Raw genomic sequence first — 17279 nt, 5'->3', positions numbered from 1 at the left:
GTAGCTTCTGCCAAGGTTTTTTTTTGAGGATTCTGGCTCATCTTTCAAGAGCCGAGGATTCTTTTCTGCTAAGATTTTGTGAACACAAAATATCTCAAAAGAACTAATAGAATGTGTGCTTTCTCTGTCTAAAAGAGTTAGTTTGTAGAGTTAGTAGTTATGTAGACATTAGCAGTTGAATACAGCATGGTTTCAGCGTCTGAAAATTTAAGCTGAGATAAATGGCTTTTTGTGAAATTCGATAGAACAGTCACTTTAACCATTTATTTTTGGCGTAAGACGTCAGACATCTAAACAATAGTTTTGAACAGTAATTTCCTCCATAGCAGCAGGAAACCCCCCTCTCCTTCAAACTCCTCCCTCCGTGTGTGTTCTCCTCCCTCCGGGGCTGCAGCGGTACAAGCGAGGCTCTGCCTGTCTGTGCTGCCTGGCTGCTGGCGGCTGCTCTTTGGGCGAGTCTGCATGGGGCTCGTTCGTTTCGGTTGTGAGCTCAGCTGGAATGAAGCTGCGTGCGATTGTGGGCTTTCTGCCGGTGTTTCCAAGTGTGTTGCACCCATAATCTATTATGCAAATTTGCAATCCCCCACCGCCAGCTCCCAGCGCGATAATGCGCGAAAGCGAAAGCGTTTTCGCCAATCCACTTTACAGTATGAGAATGGTTTCCTCACGCGTTCCCCTGCAGTTTTGGCTCGGCTTTTTCTAGTCTGGAGAGCACTGTCGCTACTTAGTGGGTCGGTGGAATGGGTTGTACACGTTCGGTGGCTCCCATATTTATATAGGAGATGTAAAAGGGTTAGATCAACGTCCCACCGTCAAATTTTTTTTTTTTTTTTTGGGACGAGTTGACTCGCCATTGGCAGTCAACCGTTGGTTTCTGCTTGACGAGTTGACTCGCCAATGGCAGTGAACGTGTTAACAGGCGAAGCCGTTCACACCACCCGCACCTGCCTCAAGCTTCAATTCTGCTTACGTTAGGCATCCTATGTGAACAAGGGCTTAGGCTGAGCAGCATAGGCAAAGTTTGAACTTTAAGGTTGGGGCTTCACAGAAAACCTAGAGAAAATTGTATAATTAGGACACCACCAGGTGCATTTTCATATCCCGACTAATATGCCCAGTAAGTGATGGAATATTGAGGGAATTACCATAGAAACCAAACTCTCACAAACCACAAAACCTGAACCAAATAGCCTAACTTCAATAAATTCAAGCCTTCCATAGAAATTCAGAAAACAAAATTTAAATTCAGCCGTCTGCTGGAACAAATCTCCTCACTTCCAATCTAAGTAGCCTAATTTACACAAACATAAGGGCCCGGATCTACTAACATGTTGAACATTGACATTAACGTGGACCTACCGCCAGGCTCAGCACAAAAGCAATTACAGTGAAAATTGTACCGCCAGCGCATTTACTAAAGTAGCAGCGCACCCAAATGAGCGGGCAGATGCAGATAATCAAATATCATTGCAAATGCGCAAATATAAGAGCCAAACAATGCATACAATGACCTATTTGCAGCAACGTGATGGACAAAAGCGCAAATGCCTCAGCATGCAGAGAGAGAAGAGATGTTTTACCCACATGTAAATTGTGTATTCTTAAATCAGTATGTAGTTAAACACGATTGAATTTTAATAGGGATGCAATAAACTAGCCTGGTAAACCAGCCCATCACGTGAACTCACATTTCATTTGGTTCTGCGTGACGGTCTGGCCCCAACTCTTCACCCAGTCCTTAGCAGGGGCGGGAGAATGGGCGGGCGTAGTTGCCTTGACAGACAACTCCTTCAGCCAATCAGTCTACAGTTAAACCCAAATCCACTCGGGAGAATGGCAAAAACAAAAGCCGAAAAACTCTGCGGTTGCGGCGATACTCCTGTACTTGTTTAATTGTTGTTATTGAGGCTATTTCTGCAATAACTGCCCTTTATGGCTGTTTAAACTAGACAAACACTGACATTACTCCTCGAGATGATCAGGCAAGGAGGCGGCCATTATTGTTTTGTTAGTGCAGTGCTAGTAGCGTTCCTGATTGGCCAACTTGCGCTGTCAATCACAGCGCAGTCGCTGATTGGCTCTTCCGCTCTTCCGCTTCTGCTAAACCCCCCCACTGGCTTTGGGGCCAGACCGTCACGCAGGACCAAATGAAATGTGACGGGCTGGTTTACCAGGCTAGCAATAAACATCCATTTACATTAATTCATGTTTAAATGTTATGATATGTAGATGACTGCTGCCGGTTCCAGAGCCAGTTTTATTGGAGCCATTCTGTGTGCAAAATGATAAGAGAGCGAAATTAGACTAGAACCAATGTTTTATAATAAACATTGAAAATAATCCCAGTCACATATAGTTTACCCTTTGTATAGATGCATTAGAGAAATGCATTACAATAAAAGATTAGTTATGTTATATATTTCTTTTAACTATAGATCATATTTAAATTCCTACATAATTTTTTTGCTACAGCCACTAGGGGGTTCAGTGAACCCCTTTAACTAACACAAACTTCGCCCATGCTGAGCAGTGGAATGTTGTGTGGACCTAACCTCTTTTCCAACGTAGTAGCTTAGCATATCTACGGTAGTTTCTTGCTTTCTAAGATCACTTGTGGTGCTTGAAGTAGAAGTGCAAGTACTGAAAGAACAGTCTCTTATTTTTCTTCTGAAGAAAACTTGCAGAACAAATAAACTTGATGTACATATTCCAGTGTTGCCCACAGGTTGTAGGTTTACTTTGCCAGCAGCAGGAGCGGCGTTATTGATGACTTGTTATTGACATTTCATTTAGCGAGCCCAGTAACTCATATTTTCTTCAGGCACTGAAGTCTTGCCACATTAGATACTTCTATCGGATTATTGGCTATGTTTCAAACACACAGTGTAGTGACTCTAAGGAGCACAGATGCACTGTGTCATAGGTGCAATGAATTATGGTAATTTTAGTTCATTAACACGCTTTTAGCACTTGGCAGCATTAAATCTTGATTGCTTGCAAACTACACTGGCAAGAACCGCCAGCTTCATGCCTCATGGGCACGCAAACTGAATCCAAAATAAAAATGGAACAGAACATTATTCTGTGTGAAGAAGTCTCTCAAAGGAAGAAGCACTTAGTACCACCATGGAATTTGATTTTTTATAGACTCGCCTCTTCATCCAGATGGCTTCATCATATCAACTCAAACATTTGTTATGCTAAGAAAATACATTATTTCTTCCCCCTCGTTTTCAATTCCTTCCTTCAAAAATAGATCTTATAAAAGCTTTTCTCTGTCCCATGGCTTTCCCACCTCCATGTTTATGTTTATGTTTATTTGCACATTAAAGGAAAACAGAAACAATTTTTTTTTTTTTTACAACATTGGAGAAAAAAACATGTGCAGGTGAGATAGAAACCCACTACGGGTTTATATAAAGATCTCACCTCAAGAGAAAAACATAATAATACAAGCTACTCAGTTAACATTGAACAAACATTACAATGCGGCTTTAGCTCAGGAGGTAGAGCGGGTCGGCCAATGACGCAAGGGTTGGCGGTTCGATCCCCGCTCCCTCCCAGCTGCTGTCGTTGTGTCCTTGGGCAAGACACTTAACCCTCCTTGCTCCCGATGGTGTGTAGGCACCCTGCGTGGCAGCCTGCCGCCATTGGTGTATGAATGGGTGAATGTAGACTATCTACTGATTGTAAAGTGCTTTGGATAAAAGCGCTATATAAATGCAGGCCATTTACCATTTAGGCCATTTACAATGCAATGATAACTCAGATTAGTGAAAGAAATAAAAAAATAAAAAAAATAGGAATAAAAAGAGAAATAAAAATGAGAATGAGGTTTTAGACCTCTCTCAGAAATGCCATAGCTCACTCAGTGCCAAATGTACCAGACATTAGAAAACCTTTTAGTTTTTTTTTGTACACAGACAGGGATAGAGAAACAGTCAATAAATGTAAGTTTGAATTCCATATTTTGGCTCCATGATATTTTAATGAAAATTGACCTCTGGATGTACGATACAATGGTATATTAAGGTTATTGCTTTGTCTAGTAGGATAAGAATTAATTTGTGAATTACAGATGAAAAATTATTTACAATTTTCTGGTAAGTCAGTACTCATGTACTTCAATTTGAAAATGAAAATGCAGGTTTGAAAAATGTTGATATCAAAAATTGACATCACACCACATCTCCATCAAATCATTTTTAGTGCTGCCAGCACTCAGTACATAGTGAATGTTTCAGCCAACTGGCAACTGAGCCAGCTGGTGAGCAAGCTAACATTACAACTTTCAGTGGGCTTAACTTATTACCGGACGGCACGGTGGCTCAGTGGTTAACACTGTTGCCTCACAGCAAGAAGGTCCCGGGTTCGAACCCCGGTCCGTCCCAGGTCCTTTCTGTGTGGAGTTTGCATGTTCTCCCCGTGTCCGTGTGGGTTTTCTCTGGGTGCTCCGGTTTCCTCCCACCATCAAGAAAGACATGTATGTTAGGGTTAATACTCCTGTCAGTGCCCCTGACCAAGGTACTGGCAAAAGAACTGGAGTTGGTCCCCGGGCGCTGCACAGTGGCTGCCCACTGCTCCTAGTTCTAGGAAGGTTCCTAGTAGAGGATGGGTCAAATGCAGAGGATGAATTTCCCCACGGGGATAAATAAAGGATAACTTAACTTAACTTAACTTAACTTAACTTAACTTAATACACAATTACAAAAATAATTGTATTCATACAGATGTTACTAGTTTCCAAGGGCAGTACATACAGCACAGTGGTCAATGTAATGGTTGGATTTTTTCTATTTGTTTGCACTAGTAAGTCCAACAAGATGGCAAATGAAAGCTTACTTTACTTTATTTGTTTATTTGGACGGGACAATGCACAATTAATTAACACATAAAACATGAAACAGATACAGTCACCTGAAACATGGTAAAAGTGTAAAAAGTGCCGGATTTAGCACGAAACATAAAAACAGAGGAATATAAAACAGTAAGAGCTACATACATAATTAATAGAGCACACTCAAAAAGAAACCTAGATAGTAAGGTACACTCAAAAATACAAAAACGACAGAAAACATACTATAAGTGATTACATGTCTGGCTGCATGTCTGGCTGCTTTCAAAGCTGAGAAACCACAGATTCAAATGGTATTAGTACATTTACTGCCATGGCAGCAATAGTGCCCCTGGAAACTGGCAACAGCTGTACACATGCTTCCTACATTATCAATTAATGCTGTTTTCTTTACAGGCGAACAGTACCACTTTTGTCCACAGGCGCCGCAACAATAATAAAGCGAAAGTTCCCTGTAGCTGCTTTAAGAAGCTGGAACGAGAGTATATATATTTTTTCTTAAAATAAACGATTAATCGATTTTATACATGTATATAACGTTGGCCATTAATTTTCTGTCGACTAATCGTTGCAGCTCTATGGTTACCTTTCATCTTGATTGATGGGGGAATGACATACATTTTTTTTCTCTTCCTCTGTATCATTTGCACAAACATTTTTTCTTCTTCTCATAAGCCCTTTCTCCCCTCTCTCTGCAGGGAGCCATCGTGACAGTGTGACATCAGTCCATCTAACTCTCTCTCCTCTCTCTGCAGGGAGCCATCGTGACAGTGTGACATCAGTCCATCTAACTCTCCCCTCTCTCTGCAGGGAGCCATCGTGACAGTGTGACATCAGTCCATCTAACTCTCCTCTCTCTCTGCAGGGAGCCATCGTGACAGTGTGACATCAGTCCATCTAACTCTCTCTCCTCTCTCTGCAGGGAGCCATCGTGACAGTGTGACATCAGTCCATCTAACTCTCTCTCCTCTCTCTGCAGGGAGCCATCGTGACAGTGTGACATCAGTCCATCTAACTCTCCCCTCTCTCTGCAGGGAGCCATCGTGACAGTGTGACATCAGTCCATCTAACTCTCTCCTCTGCAGGGAGCCATCGTGACAGTGTGACATCAGTCCATCTAACTCTCTCTCCTCTCTCTGCAGGGAGCCATCGTGACAGTGTGACATCAGTCCATCTAACTCTCCCCTCTCTCTGCAGGGAGCCATCGTGACAGTGTGACATCAGTCCATCTAACTCTCCCCTCTCTCTGCAGGGAGCCATCGTGACAGTGTGACATCAGTCCATCTAACTCTCTCTCCTCTCTCTGCAGGGAGCCATCGTGACAGTGTGACATCAGTCCATCTAACTCTCCCCTCTCTCTGCAGGGAGCCATCGTGACAGTGTGACATCAGTCCATCTAACTCTCCCCTCTCTCTGCAGGGAGCCATCGTGACAGTGTGACATCAGTCCATCTAACTCTCCCCTCTCTCTGCAGGGAGCCATCGTGACAGTGTGACATCAGTCCATCTAACTCTCTCTCCTCTCTCTGCAGGGAGCCATCGTGACAGTGTGACATCAGTCCATCTAACTCTCTCTCCTCTCTCTGCAGGGAGCCATCGTGACAGTGTGACATCAGTCCATCTAACTCTCCCCTCTCTCTGCAGGGAGCCATCGTGACAGTGTGACATCAGTCCATCTAACTCTCCCCTCTCTCTGCAGGGAGCCATCGTGACAGTGTGACATCAGTCCATCTAACTCTCCCCTCTCTCTGCAGGGAGCCATCGTGACAGTGTGACATCAGTCCATCTAACTCTCTCTCCTCTCTCTGCAGGGAGCCATCGTGACAGTGTGACATCAGTCCATCTAACTCTCTCTCCTCTCTCTGCAGGGAGCCATCGTGGCAGTGTGACATCAGTCCATCTAACTCTCTCTCCTCTCTCTGCAGGGAGCCATCGTGACAGTGTGACATCAGTCCATCTAACTCTCTCTCCTCTCTCTGCAGGGAGCCATCGTGGCTGTGACAGGTGACGGCGTGAACGACTCTCCAGCTCTGAAAAAGGCCGACATCGGCGTCGCCATGGGCATCGCCGGATCTGACGTCTCCAAACAGGCTGCTGACATGATCCTGTTAGATGACAACTTTGCCTCCATCGTCACTGGAGTGGAAGAGGGTAAGAGAGCCATTCTTACAGGATGAGACAAAATACTTTCAATTAGTGTTTATTTAGGTTGGGAAAGTCCAGACCAGTTTTCCAAACCGGAATGAAACGATTAATTATGTTGACTTGTATTTATAATGTATCATATTGTTGTCAGGTCGTTTGATCTTTGATAACTTGAAGAAGTCCATCGCCTACACCCTGACCAGTAACATTCCTGAGATCACGCCCTTCCTCTTCTTCATCATCGCCAACATTCCTCTGCCTCTGGGCACCGTCACCATCCTCTGTATCGACCTGGGAACTGATATGGTGAGGACCCACACGTGTCAAGTCAAGTTTATTTCTATAGCCCTAATTCACAAGCATGTCTCAGAGGACTTCACAGAGAATATGTCTAGCTAAATCTAGCTGACACAACAATAACAATTACAGTAGTAATAATAACACAACATGATTGAACAATCGTATGATAGAGAGAGACAGAGAGAAAGGGAGACAGGGGGAGGGAATGTGGGGGAGGAGAGAGCAGGGAAAGGGAGGAGGTGGGGAGGGAACAGGGGAATGTTGGGGAGGAGAGGGCAGGGAAAGGGAGGAGGTGGGGAGGGATGTGGGGGAGGAGAGAGCAGGCGAATGTTGGGGAGGAGGTGGGGGGGGGACAGGAAATGTGGGGGAGGAGAGAGCAGGGAAAGGGAGGAGGTGGGGAGGGAGCAGGGGAAGGGGGGAAGAGGAGAGAGAGCAGAACAGGTAGAATATACTGTGGCTGGGCAATAATGGTCGTGAATAGTCACAAGGGACAGTAAAAACAGGGAACAGGGGAATGTGAGGGAGGGTGTGGGGAAGGAGGGAGCAGGGAAAGGGAGGAGGTGGGGAACAGGGAATATGGGGGAGGAGAGAGCAGGGAAAGGGAGGAGGTGGGGAGGGGGGAAGAGGAGAGCAGAACAGAATATACTGTGGCTGGGCAATATGGCCATGAATAGTCACAACAAGGGACAGTACAATTTAGCAATCAGTTTATGTATTTTACTTACCAGGCGAAAAGAGCCACTGAATAATGTGTTGCATTTCTAAGATATTCTAGTGTAACATTTTAAGTGTTATTAAATATCAATACAGTATTTCTGTAATCTTCCTATTTTTTTTTATCCTTTGGCAACATTGGAGTATAATAGCTTAGGTTTTTCACATCGATCCTGCAGTGTGTTTCTGAAACCAAGCATTGATGTTTCCAAGAGCCAGAAAGATAGACTGGTGATGAGATGATGTCCGACCACAATACACCTAAAATTCTGATTTCTCTGGAACATATTTTCACATTAAGATGGAATTTCACTTGTACAAATGATGTGAATGTATGTCTTCTCCGTGCCTCCCAGGTTCCTGCCATCTCCCTGGCTTACGAAGCAGCTGAGAGCGACATCATGAAGAGGCAGCCCAGAAACCCCAAAACAGACAAACTGGTCAATGAGAGGCTCATCAGTATAGCCTACGGACAGATTGGTAAACACTTCTTTAAGTTCTTCTAACCTTGGAATGGTGGCAGTTGGTATTTTTTTTGCCCCAACTAATTTCTGTTTTCACTTGTTCACCATTTATGTTGAAGAGATTTAGCTGAATCTGTTCATTCAGCTAGGGCTGATTTTTACATTTATATATAAAACCTTTAATGGCATTTAAGTAGCTTGGCCTCCAAGCCTTTGTGCCTTGCAGGATTCGTCCAGAAAGGCAGGTCCGTATCTGGGTGGTCCTGACTGAGATAACTGGAGGAGAGGCATGCACTAGAAATAGGCTCCCACTGATAGAGAACTGGGTCTTGTGTGTGTGTGTGTGTGTGTGTGTGTGTGTGTGTGTGTGTGTGTGTGTGTGTGTGTGTGTGTGTGTGTGTGTGTGTGTGTGTGTGTGTGTGTGTGTGTGTGTGTGTGTGTGTGTGCATGCGCGTGCGTGCGCGCATGTGTGCATGCGCGTGTGTGTGTGTGTGAGTGAGTGAGTGAGTGATGATGATGGGCCAGTGCCGCTGGCTTTTGATTTTCCCTCTTCGGTAATGAAGTAATGTTTGACCTTTACACTTCCTGAACCTCCTTATAAGAGCCTGCTTCTTGAAAAGTCTGAAATCCTCATCTTTAACAAGTGATTTAACCTCGTGCTCTGAACTCAATTCATTTGTTTCTACTCTGATTGAAAGGGGTGGGGGAGATCAGTTGGACTGAGACAATTTGACATTTTGTCCGGGATTTACTCACTCTTGTTTGAATAAAATCCTGTTGTCAAAGTCCTTCCCTTGTGCTCATAACAAAAATAATTGAAGATAGAACACAAGTTGAAGATGTTTTGCAGGGAGCCCAGAAGGGCTGGTTGTGAGAGGAGGGTTAAATAGCTCAGCATGGCACCTGCTTTGGTAGTCATCAGGGGAACCAGCTGATTGTCTGTCTGTTTTTAGAAACAAGCACTGTTTGGCAAAGTGACAACATTTTGACGGGTCGTAATCTGTAAAAAAGGGGTATTTTGGGGTTTGTGCATCTAAGGCAGGGATACTGAAATATCTATACCCAAGGGCCAGGGGACCTTTTGTTAAAATTGTCTATAGCTAGCCAAGCAAGGTAGCTTTATCTAATCCATTTAAATAAAATTCTATTCATTTATTTAGTCATTTATTCTTAATAAGCCACCTGATTAAATTGCTCAAAATACAAAGTAATCACACACATTGATTTACTTGGTTATTCATCATCCACGGATACTATAATGATTCAATACCCACAATTCCTCAAAAGACTAATCAAATGTACTGATCTGTCTTAATTTCCCCAAAAAACCAGAAGGCCAATTTTCATCAAAAGCTCATACAATATCATGGTAAATGGTAAATGGACTGCATTTATATAGCGCTTTTATCCAAAGCACTTTACAATGTGCCTACATTCACCCATTCACACACCGAAGGCGGCCAGCTACCAGCAGGGTGCTGGCACAGCCATCGGGAGCAATTTGGGGTTCAGTGTCTTGCCCAAGGACACTTCGACATGCAGACTGGAGGAGCCGGGGATCACAATTAATTACAAAGTGAATCACAAATTGAATTGTTTTAATTCATCAACTGAGAAATATTTAGCCATCATCTGCCCATGCGTGTCTCCTGCAGGTATGATCCAGGCACTGGCCGGGTTCTTCACCTACTTTGTGATCCTGGCTGAGAACGGCTTCCTGCCCTCGCGCCTGCTGGGAATCAGAGTGTCCTGGGACAACAAGCACTGCAACGACCTGGAAGACAGCTATGGACAACAGTGGGTCAGTAGTGCTCCTGTTGGTGCTTGAGCATTTACAAATGCCAGTGTTACTACAGTACTTACACTAGGCTAGTATAAAACAGCTTTAGATACCAGTACTACAGTACTTATAGCAGGCTAGTATAAATCAGCTGCCAGTGTTACTACAGTACTTACAGTAGGCTAGTATAAAACAGCTTTAGATACCAGTGTTACTACAGTACTTACAGTAGGCTAGCATAAAACAGCTTTAGATACCAGTGTTACTACAGTACTTACAGCAGGCTAGTATAAAACAGCTGCCAGTGTTAAAGTAGGCTAGTATAAAACAGCTTTAGATACCAGTGTTACTACAGTACTTACAGCAGGCTAGTATAAAACAGCTGCCAGTGTTACTACAGTACTTACACTAGGCTAGTATAAAACAGCTTTAGACACCAGTGTTACTACAGTACTTACAGCAGGCTAGTATAAAACAGCTGCCAGTGTTACTACAGTACTTACACTAGGCTAGTATAAAACAGCTTTAGATACCAGTGTTACTACAGTACTTACAGCAGGCTAGTATAAAACAGCTGCCAGTGTTACTACAGTACTTACACTAGGCTAGTATAAAACAGCTTTAGATACCAGTGTTACTACAGTACTTACAGCAGGCTAGTATAAAACAGCTTTAGATACCAGTGTTACTACAGTACTTACAGCAGGCTAGTATAAAACAGCTTTAGATACCAGTGTTACTACAGTACTTACAGCAGGCTAGTATAAAACAGCTGCCAGTGTTACTACAGTACTTACACTAGGCTAGTATAAAACAGCTTTAGATACCAGTGTTACTACAGTACTTACAGCAGGCTAGTATAAAACAGCTGCCAGTGTTACTACAGTACTTACAGCAGGCTAGTATAAAACAGCTTTAGATACCAGTGTTACTACAGTACTTACAGCAGGCTAGTATAAAACAGCTGCCAGTGTTACTACAGTACTTACACTAGGCTAGTATAAAACAGCTTTAGATACCAGTGTTACTACAGTACTTACAGTAGGCTAGTATAAAACAGCTTTAGATACCAGTGTTACTACAGTACTTACAGCAGGCTAGTATAAAACAGCTGCCAGTGTTACTACAGTACTTACACTAGGCTAGTATAAAACAGCTTTAGATACCAGTGTTACTACAGTACTTACAGCAGGCTAGTATAAAACAGCTGCCAGTGTTACTACAGTACTTACACTAGGCTAGTATAAAACAGCTTTAGATACCAGTGTTACTACAGTACTTACAGCAGGCTAGTATAAAACAGCTTTAGATACCAGTGTTACTACAGTACTTACAGCAGGCTAGTATAAAACAGCTTTAGATACCAGTGTTACTACAGTACTTACAGCAGGCTAGTATAAAACAGCTTTAGATACCAGTGTTACTACAGTACTTACAGCAGGCTAGTATAAACAGCTGCCAGTGTTACTACAGTACTTACAGCAGGCTAGTATAAACAGCTGCCAGTGTTACTACAGTACTTACAGCAGGCTAGTATAAAACAGCTGCCAGTGTTACTACAGTACTTACAGCAGGCTAGTATAAAACAGCTTTAGATACCAGTGTTACTACAGTACTTACAGCAGGCTAGTATAAAACAGCTGCCAGTGTTACTATAGTACTTACAGTAGGCTAGTATAAAACAGCTTTAGATACCAGTGTTACTACAGTACTTACAGCAGGCTAGTATAAAACAGCTGCCAGTGTTACTACAGTACTTACAGCAGGCTAGTATAAAACAGCTTTAGATACCAGTGTTACTACAGTACTTACAGCAGGCTAGTATAAAACAGCTGCCAGTGTTACTACAGTACTTACAGCAGGCTAGTATAAAACAGCTTTAGATACCAGTGTTACTACAATACTTACAGCAGGCTAGTATAAAACAGCTTTAGATACCAGTGTTACTACAGTACTTACAGCAGGCTAGTATAAAACAGCTTACCAGTGTTACTACAGTACTTACAGCAGGCTAGTATAAAACAGCTTTAGATACCAGTGTTACTACAGTACTTACAGCAGGCTAGTATAAAACAGCTTTAGATACCAGTGTTACTACAGTACTTACACAAGTATTGTCAACCTTCTGTTTCCAAATGAACATAGAGTGCCAAAGTCGTGCCCTCTTCCGGGTTAGGCCTAAGCAAGGGAGTTCATCTGAGATTCATTTTTCCATAGACATACAATTATATAACATTTCACTTGGGCCAAAACTAAAAAGACAACGCTAATTCTTTTATTTTTTTATCCGCCTTTTTTTTCTTTCTATGTTTTAGTCCGAGTTAAATGTTCTATGACAGGCGTTCCCAAACTTGAAAATACTGCGGCCCACTTTGAAATCTGAAAATCTTCCGGGGCCCACCCAATTCTTTAATCACAACTCTGATCAACACATGAGACTAAGATGATGTATTTCCCTGTGGCCGTGGCCCTCAGATTGGGAATCACAGATATGGTCTCTCATTCTAAATATAGCAGAATCGCTTGGTTTGCCCAAGTAAAACTATTTTTATGAGGATTTTCTGAAATGTCTCGGGAAAAATGAATGGCGGGTGAAATCCCTTAGTGAGTATGCCGAACCAGGAAGAGGGCGTGACTTTTGCACTCTTATTGGTATTTGGTTTATCCATCACTGCCTGGTTTAACTGTGCTGACAACGTGCGTCTTCCCCTCAGACCTACGAGCAAAGAAAAATCGTGGAGTTCACCTGCCACACGGCGTTCTTCGTCAGCATCGTCATCGTCCAGTGGTCCGATCTGGTTATCTGTAAGACCAGGAGGAACTCTGTCTTCCAGCAGGGCATGAAGTGAGTACAGCTACACCTGTCCAATTTTTATTATGCCTCCGCTGGTGCTAGACATGGCCGGAGCCATTATGTTGTCAGGTTGTCTGTCTGTCTGTCCGTCCGTCCGTCCCATGCTTGTTAACGTGATATCTCAGGAACACCTTGAGGGAATTTCTTAAAATTTGGCTCAAACATCGACTTGCACTCAAGGATGAACTGATTCGATTTTGGTGGTCAAAGTTCAAGGTCACTGTGTCCTCATGACTGCCCGTTCCATGCTCGTTAACGCAGTATCTCAGGAACGCCTTGAGGGAATTTCTTTCAAATTTGCCTCAAACATCCACTTAGTTTGATCTGTTAATTCTGGATGGAAAATGTTGAAGATCAGAGCTGCGCCTGCAAATTAATTTAGTTCTCATCATAAAATCTTCAGCAACTGAATCGAAAACACAGGTGCCGTTTTGAATGTCACACCTCCTTTCCTGAATGTAGTTCTTCTGCTTTCCTGCGAAGAACTCCAGCTACCCCTCTATATTTAATTTAGGCTTGAAACAAGATGAATTCTATGAAACCCCACTTCAGACTATGTTTTCTGTGTCTGGGCTCAGTGTCAAGAATATAAAATCCAGAGATTGACTCCCTGAAAAATGAGGAATAGTTCAATTTCACACCTGCTTTCGTACACATACACAATACCACATTTTTGTCTCAGGTTTCAATTTCTCCACTGTTATCTCCCCAATTACAGTGTAGACACCTGAAATTGAACTGGAAATTGTGTCAGATTTGGATCGCTGGGACAATCAAATCAGACAAAATGGGGTTCCGAGGCCTATTGACAGAAAGTGTGGGAAGCCCTATATCCTATATAAGGAAAACTAAGTGCTCTCTCCTCTGCTATAGGAACAAGATCCTGATCTTTGGACTGTTTGAGGAGACGGCCCTGGCTGCCTTCCTCTCCTACTGCCCCGGCATGGACGTCGCCCTCAGAATGTACCCTCTCAAGTGAGACACACACACACACACACACACACACACACACACACACACACACGCACACAAACTTGGTTAGGATTTAAAACTTAATTTGTGATCTGAGCCCAGCTGAAGTTGAGTGCATATCTGCCTGACTGTGTAATCCCACTTCCTGCAATACACACCACTGGATCCATCCAGGCTCGGGGCGTTGGATCAGTTCTGGACTGTGATTTCTCATCTCTCCTGTGTGTTTGTGTTTTGCAGACCCAACTGGTGGTTCTGCGCCTTCCCCTACTCCCTGCTCATCTTTGTCTATGATGAAATCCGTAAGCTGATCCTCAGACGCAGCCCGGGAGGTGAGACCAGAGTCCATGCTTTCATTACACTCCCATCACACACACACACACACACTGACACGCACACACGTTGCGCGCGCACACACACACGCACGCACGCGCACACACACACACAGGGCTCATCGTTCAAACAGAGCAGACTGACACACGATGCTGCTCATACTATTCCTATAATCATTCAGTCTCTCTTCCATCATCATCATCATCATCATCTGTTCAGCTTTATTGCTGAAACCTGTATTACCTACAGTATGTCAGTGGTTCTCAAAGTGGGGTCTGGGGACCCCCAGGGATCCTTGAGGGGGTTTCAGGGTGTCCACAGCAAAAATGGGAATACTTTATTTTCACTATAATTCCATCCATAAGTAACACAATGACAGAATGTATGACTATTTTGGTCATGGGTTTCATACACTTTTTGTAATGAAACATCTAAAAGCAAAAATCTTATCAGATGGGGATCCTGGGACAAAATCTTATCGGGGGTCTGTGCCGTGGTATAATTTGTGTCAGTTTATAGGGGTCCTTGACATGAAAACGTCTGAGAACCACTGACCTGCGTCACAAAATACACTTATGTGAACATCTCTGTGAATTATTGGCCCGTAATTTTGAAATAATTTGCCGTTGAAAAGTCCTTCAAATGTAACATTACAAAAGAGTGGCAACCCTGCAGGACGCGTTTTCACCACAGCGCCTGATTTCATGTGGACACCCCTCCTACCTCCCACCCCCGCTCCCACCCCCCAGGCTTTTCCTCTCTGCTCGTACATACTCTCGTTTCCTGGCAATATTTAGGATCACTTAATTGAAACAGCCATAGTCACTTAAGGAGTGCAATAAATTGACGCTAAATCCTGTTTGTGTTGTGTTTTCTTTCCCTGTGTGTCCAGGTTGGGTGGAGCGGGAGACCTACTATTAAGACCCGTCAGCCTGTCAGTCAAGTCAGCCCGCGTCTTCTCCTCCACTCCCGTCTTTGCATGAATATTGTCTTGCTGCTCGGATTAAAATTTTAACCTCTGTGAAAAAATTGGAAGGTGTTTTTATATTAGGGAATGCTTGATACTACTATTAGACAAACACTGAGATGGAACGTGCTGATGATGATAATGATAAATGCTAGTAATGACATGACCTATGAACATTGACATGACTATGCGTGCCTTGTTTCTGAAACAGGACCAATTTTATACATGTTTTTAACAGTTATAAACGTTCAATAAAAATGCGCTCGCGTCAGGTCCCACAAACGTTTCCTCTGGTGTGTGTGTGTGCGTGCGCGCACATGTGTTTGTGTGTGTGTGTGTGTGTGTGTGAAATGTGTGTGTTTGTGCATCTATTGCACACAAGTTGGTGTGCCGATGTTCTGTAACTGAATGGTCATAGGTTCAATTACCCCCAACCAAAGAGTGTCAACATGTATCATTATTTTCCATTACTGGCTTGAGGCTGATACTAAGGTAATGAGACACACTTTAATGTTTAACTTTAAACATCCATTGAATGTTGATTTCCATGGTTTGCATTTGCCTCATGGCAATATCAGGAATCTTTTCTTTACTTGTATAGAGAGGCTTCAGCACTGTACCAGAGATCTTCTTTTCCGCAATTTATTTTCCCATAGACATTTCGTACAAATGCTTATAAAAATTGGTCAAACCAAACGGTTCAGCTATATTTAGAATCGGGAGAGGCCATAGAACATTTCACTTTGTCCAAAAAACAACAAAAAACATTGTTAAAATATTTTCTTTAAACCCGCATTTTTGTGAAATGTTATGCGATCTCTCCAGTTTCTAAATATATCTGTACCGTTTGGTTTGAACAAGTAAAACTATTTTTATAAGCATTTTATGAAATGTCTATGGGAGAATAAATGGCGGATGAAAATCTCTGGTAAAGTGCTGAAGCAGGAAGTGACGTTCCACTTTGGTTCTCTATTAAGTTGCATAGCTTAACCTGAATAAGGCTATTACTGTAAGACATGTAGGATTGCCAGCTGTCTTTTTTCTGTTGAGTCTTAATATTTAGAGATTTATTCAAGAGCAGTGGGTGTGGCCCGTCATGGCTGCTTTTGATGCCATACTTCATTGTCCCTTCCCAGCTAATTTAACAGTCTGAGTGAAGGAGTTTGATCAATTTACTGGGAGCAGTGTTGCCATCTTGGTGACTTTGTCACTCAATTTAGCGACTTCTCAGAACCCTCTGGTGACCATTTCTCAAAAGCGACTTTTTCTGACAATGGGGAACAATGACCAATGGAAACAATGCTAAAATGTTGAATCCCAAGAATATACACTATAATTATTTACCAATAAATTAGTATGGCTGATGCTACTTGCTTGTCATCCAGAGCGGTCACAGCGCTTCCCACACACAGTGTAGCCTCCCTCCCTCCGCCGCGAGTGGAGACCTATTTTACAGTCTATGGTGGAGACTGTATTGATATGCAAATGACCACATGACATCATCGGGCAACTTCTAGCATCTTTTTGAGCAGCCAATAGCTAGTTGGCAACACTGACTGGGACTCAACCCATACCACTCTTGAGCTATAGAAAGTAGAAAAGTGTAATTATTTCACATTGAGAAGATTCAAGATGCAGCATCTTGAGATGTGTGAGTAAGGTGGCTTAGGTTGGATAACACCACAATGCTGCTGCCTGTTGCTTGAACTAAGTGAGCAAGAAACCATACGAACTCCAATATCTGTGTCCATTGAGGATGTGAGGAGAAGAAGAAGAAGAAGAAGAAGAAGGAAACAGTCGTGATGTGTGCTTTTCAGCCCATCTTTTAAGTCAATTGTTCTCAAAGTGGGGTCTGGGGGCCCCCAGGGGTCCTTGAGGGTGTTCCAGGGGGTCCCC

At 43.1% G+C, this 17279-nt stretch overlaps 1 protein-coding gene across 2 annotated transcripts in view; it reads left to right on the top strand.

Moving 5' to 3' along the window:
• LOC310773934 (sodium/potassium-transporting ATPase subunit alpha-1-like) overlaps positions 1-15656 on the top strand; it is a 61800-nt gene extending 46144 nt beyond the window's left edge. For both annotated transcript variants that reach the window (XM_083633941.1, XM_083633942.1), the window contains 8 exons: positions 6837-7005; positions 7151-7305; positions 8370-8493; positions 10133-10278; positions 12972-13102; positions 13985-14086; positions 14324-14415; positions 15309-15656. In XM_083633941.1, the coding sequence (XP_083490067.1) occupies positions 6837-7005; positions 7151-7305; positions 8370-8493; positions 10133-10278; positions 12972-13102; positions 13985-14086; positions 14324-14415; positions 15309-15337 (948 nt within the window). In that variant the 3' untranslated portion in view covers positions 15338-15656. The remainder of the gene's footprint in view (positions 1-6836; positions 7006-7150; positions 7306-8369; positions 8494-10132; positions 10279-12971; positions 13103-13984; positions 14087-14323; positions 14416-15308) is intronic.
• The last annotated feature ends 1623 nt before the right edge of the window (positions 15657-17279 follow it).

Source organism: Poromitra crassiceps, assembly GCF_964638095.1.
Source record: "Poromitra crassiceps genome assembly, chromosome: 3".
NCBI lineage: Eukaryota > Metazoa > Chordata > Actinopteri > Beryciformes > Melamphaidae > Poromitra > Poromitra crassiceps.
The sequence above is the reverse complement of the archived record's forward strand: the minus strand, read 5'-3'. Positions and strand labels throughout refer to the sequence as shown.